Source organism: Azolla caroliniana, unplaced genomic scaffold (genome assembly GCF_043228905.1).
Source record: "Azolla caroliniana isolate FFs.n. ecotype wild unplaced genomic scaffold, voAzoCaro1.0.p SCAF_830, whole genome shotgun sequence".
Taxonomy (NCBI): domain Eukaryota; kingdom Viridiplantae; phylum Streptophyta; class Polypodiopsida; order Salviniales; family Salviniaceae; genus Azolla; species Azolla caroliniana.
Window position 1 is genome coordinate 1 of NW_028231265.1, and position 3,634 is coordinate 3,634.

General features: G+C 38.1%; 1 protein-coding gene across 1 annotated transcript; it reads left to right on the forward strand.

The window, feature by feature from the left end:
• The first annotated feature begins 830 nt into the window (after positions 1-830).
• Positions 831-2,396, forward strand: LOC147847595 (uncharacterized). Its single transcript, XM_087339005.1, has 2 exons — positions 831-1,372; positions 1,479-2,396. The coding sequence occupies exons 1-2, from the start codon at positions 1,190-1,192 to the stop codon at positions 2,124-2,126; spliced, it is 831 nt and encodes a 276-aa protein (XP_087195131.1). The 5' UTR covers positions 831-1,189; the 3' UTR covers positions 2,127-2,396.
• The last annotated feature ends 1,238 nt before the right edge of the window (positions 2,397-3,634 follow it).

Below are 3,634 nucleotides of genomic sequence, written 5' to 3' on the forward strand. Positions count from 1 at the left end.
AAGTTGTGCTACATGTCGATAAATCTCTTGGACTATCTTGTTGATCCGAAGATGTTGTGGGTTGTGCTCCGAATTGTTAATGGACATTTCAAGTAATGTCTAACAACACAAACATGGTAAACTCCCTCCCCTCTTTTTATTATTAGTATGTCTTTGAGTGTGCTAATAAGTAAATGGCAATGAGGAGCTTTAACTTTTAACTCAAATTTATTTATTTTACAATTAATCATTTTGAAAACATGTTCAACTAAATATATATTCCCTCATCTTTAACTTTTGATGAGCACAAATACCTTAATGAACGTGAAAAAAGAAAAAAAAGAAAAACCTTAACGAACGTTTATATCATGGGGCGGCCAATATATAAAGTTGCTTAACATAGATACTTTTTGAACGGTTTAAGTGTATTTAAGTTGTTGTATTCCACGTAATTAAACCAGGATTTGGGTCCCTATTCAAGATTCTTCTTTATATGATAAAGGACTACAATACTAGCTTTCCATTTAATATATGTGAGTGCATGGATAATGCAACCATCACAAAGTGCATGCACATGCATAGACCTCCATCTCAAACAACAATAAAGGCATACCAAGAGTTTGTCTATGCACAACAAGAGTATGGAGACCAAAACAAAATGCATTATATATACCTTACCTAAGAGTATAGTTTTCTTGAACTACTTACCACCTAACTACTTTTGCACAGTTAGAAGAAGTTGGTGAAAGTTAAACTGACAAAGTATATATGTAAATGCATGAGGTGGAGTGAGCATTATAAGTACATCACAATATTTAATCCAACAAAGATGAAAATCGATGACACTTACACAGAATAAAGAAAATGGTAAGAACTTATGTATATATACTCACATTTTTTATGCATGCATTAGCGTTGTGGAATTCAACATGCAAGAAGATGCAGGCACTTAAAATTATATGCTAAAAAAATGATGGGGACATGATGACAAAAGGATATGCTTCATAAGAATTCCACCATAGCAAAGTAAATCGAGCAATATTCAAGAATAATATTTTAAAAGAGAAAATGGAGTGATAGAGCCAACACATAGTTTGGGAGATTACATTAGAACATAAATATAAGTGTTGCATGTGACTAGGTCTAGTGTTTGGTTTGTTTGACTAAGGTATATTAGGAATTAGGAAAGAGCGTAGGTTTTATAAGACCAATGGGTTCAGGGACAAGGTGGATTAAGGAGTACGAGTTGGACGTAGTATTGGTGCCCCTAGGTTTGTTTCTCTTGGTTGTGTACCATGCAAAGTTGGGCTATAGGATGTGGACGGCTCCTACCACAACCATGGTTGGACTCAACAAGGTCATCATGCAATCATGGGTGCACACCACATTGAAGGTAAAAGGAAAAAAAACACAAAAAACACAAAATTCTATTATTCGAATCCTAACTTAATTCCTTCCGTTTCCGTTTCCGAACAAATCATGATTCCGATATCTTGTAGGATGGTCACAAGAATGGGGTGTTCATGGTACAAACCATGCGAAATAGTATAATGTCTTCGTCGTTGTTGGCGTTCGCGGCCATGACCATGACCTCGATGGTTGGCTATGTGTTGGCTTACTACCGGAAGAGTTTTGTGAACCCGCAGGGAGGCGGGTTGCAGTTCGGAGACCGCCACTTGGCAGTGGCACCCCCACTTAAGCTCCTCGCTGTGCTCCCCTGTTTCTTGGTGGCCACATTGTGCTATGTACGATCCGCGACCTTCTACAACAACGCGAGTTTCCTGATGATCACAATGCCCACGTCCGATTCAACCATGAAACCGACAGACGCCGCGGCCACTCACCTCACGGAGACACTCGTGTGGGCAGCCATCTTCCGATCGGTGGGAACACGTGCTTTCTTCTTCTCCCTACCACTCCTTATGTGGCTCTATGGGCCCATCCCTATGTTTTGCACTTCCCTTGTCACCCTTCTCTTCCTCAAATCGCAAGACTTCGCTCCCGTTCACAAGCGGAAACAATGTCAAGTTCGCCGCGCTTACTCCTCCATCGACTCCACGTTCCGTCGGGCCGATGCATCCCCCCTCATCGTAAACTTGGGACCCTTACCAAGGGATTCCACTTGCCTTTTTTGTCCCCATGTCTAGGATGCTTATCCTTGATAATTCACAAAAGTTAATTTATAAACTTACATGAATCTCCAAGTAGAATTTGTTTGGTTATAGGCCAAGTTACCTTCTTGACCTAATATTCGTCAAGTGTTGTTTGTTTTTTCAATTGTAACTTATCTCCCTCCTGAGAAGCACCTCAATGTGAGGTAAAAAGTTCCTAGGAAAAGAATGAATCATCACTTATAAATATGCCATGTGTATAATAGGGTATTTCACTATGCTTGAAGAAGTTCTGAAAGTTGTACATCCGACTTGATTATATAGTAGCCTTAGCGTTATTTACAATTTAATTCTAACAAGATGACATTCAAATTTTATATCATGAGTTGGATTGCGTTGATTTCCACCATATTATTAAATAATTGTGCATATAATACTAATTAAGTATATGCTATTGTGTCTTTGTCAACATGTTCATTCGGCTCACAATGCTATATGTACATGAGACAGATTACACATTTAAACGATTTCAATCAACAAATATCTAGCTGGAAGAAAGGGGGATTCATTTCGATATTCAACATACACTTCACTTGCAATGGCTTATAACCTACAATATGCCCCACATTGAGCTAATAATAGGACACGGGTTATGTTTTTTTGATTCTCATCAATACTCATGCCACTGACAATAGCTTACAAGTAACACTTACCTTTAGGATAAAAAGATCTTTTGTCCCTAGGCAAGTGTGAAACACAACCTTGCATTCACATATAACAATATAATTTTGTAAAGAGATTCTAAAAATTAGCCAAATTTGTGGATCTTGGCGAGGGGATCTTATACTTTTAGCGTCTACTTTTTTAATCCTTTAATCTTATATTCTTGATTGAGTAGATGAGATCAACAATATTTTTGAACTTGTACTTTGAGACTTTTGAATTCTTTGAGTGCTCAACGAGCCTTGTAGTAAATCTAGTTATATTCTTCATCACCCAAATGGTTAAAAGTTTTAAGTGGATTCACTTAGACCAAGCACTATAGCTGAAACTCAAAGTAGTTTGATGGCTTCTTCTCCCTATCTCGCCAACAAGAACAAAGACAGTTTGTTAAGACTCGACTCCCGACCTCAAACCTGCACGAAGTACAAATACGGATCAAATAAACACTTTGATAGGATTACACTCCTTGACCCACAATGTTTGGGTGCCATTGTGAGGAATACAACAACTACTTGAAGGATCGGAAGAACTTTTCGTAAGCTATCAACGATGGTGACAATGCTTAATTGAAGAAAGATGAGAACATAGTACAACTTTCCAACTCTGAAGCCAATTGACAAGTAACAATAGAATTGAGTGGGTCCAATGAGCAAGGAGAAGAATCGGTGAATGGATCACATGAGTGGGTGAATAGAGAGATGCATGGATAGATGAGACTCCAAAAATGCCAACCAAGCTAAACTGGAAGAAATATGAGTGCTTGTTGCAACAATAGTCATTGGTGAGTATGAGCAATGATTTTCTCAATTCCTGATACTAGA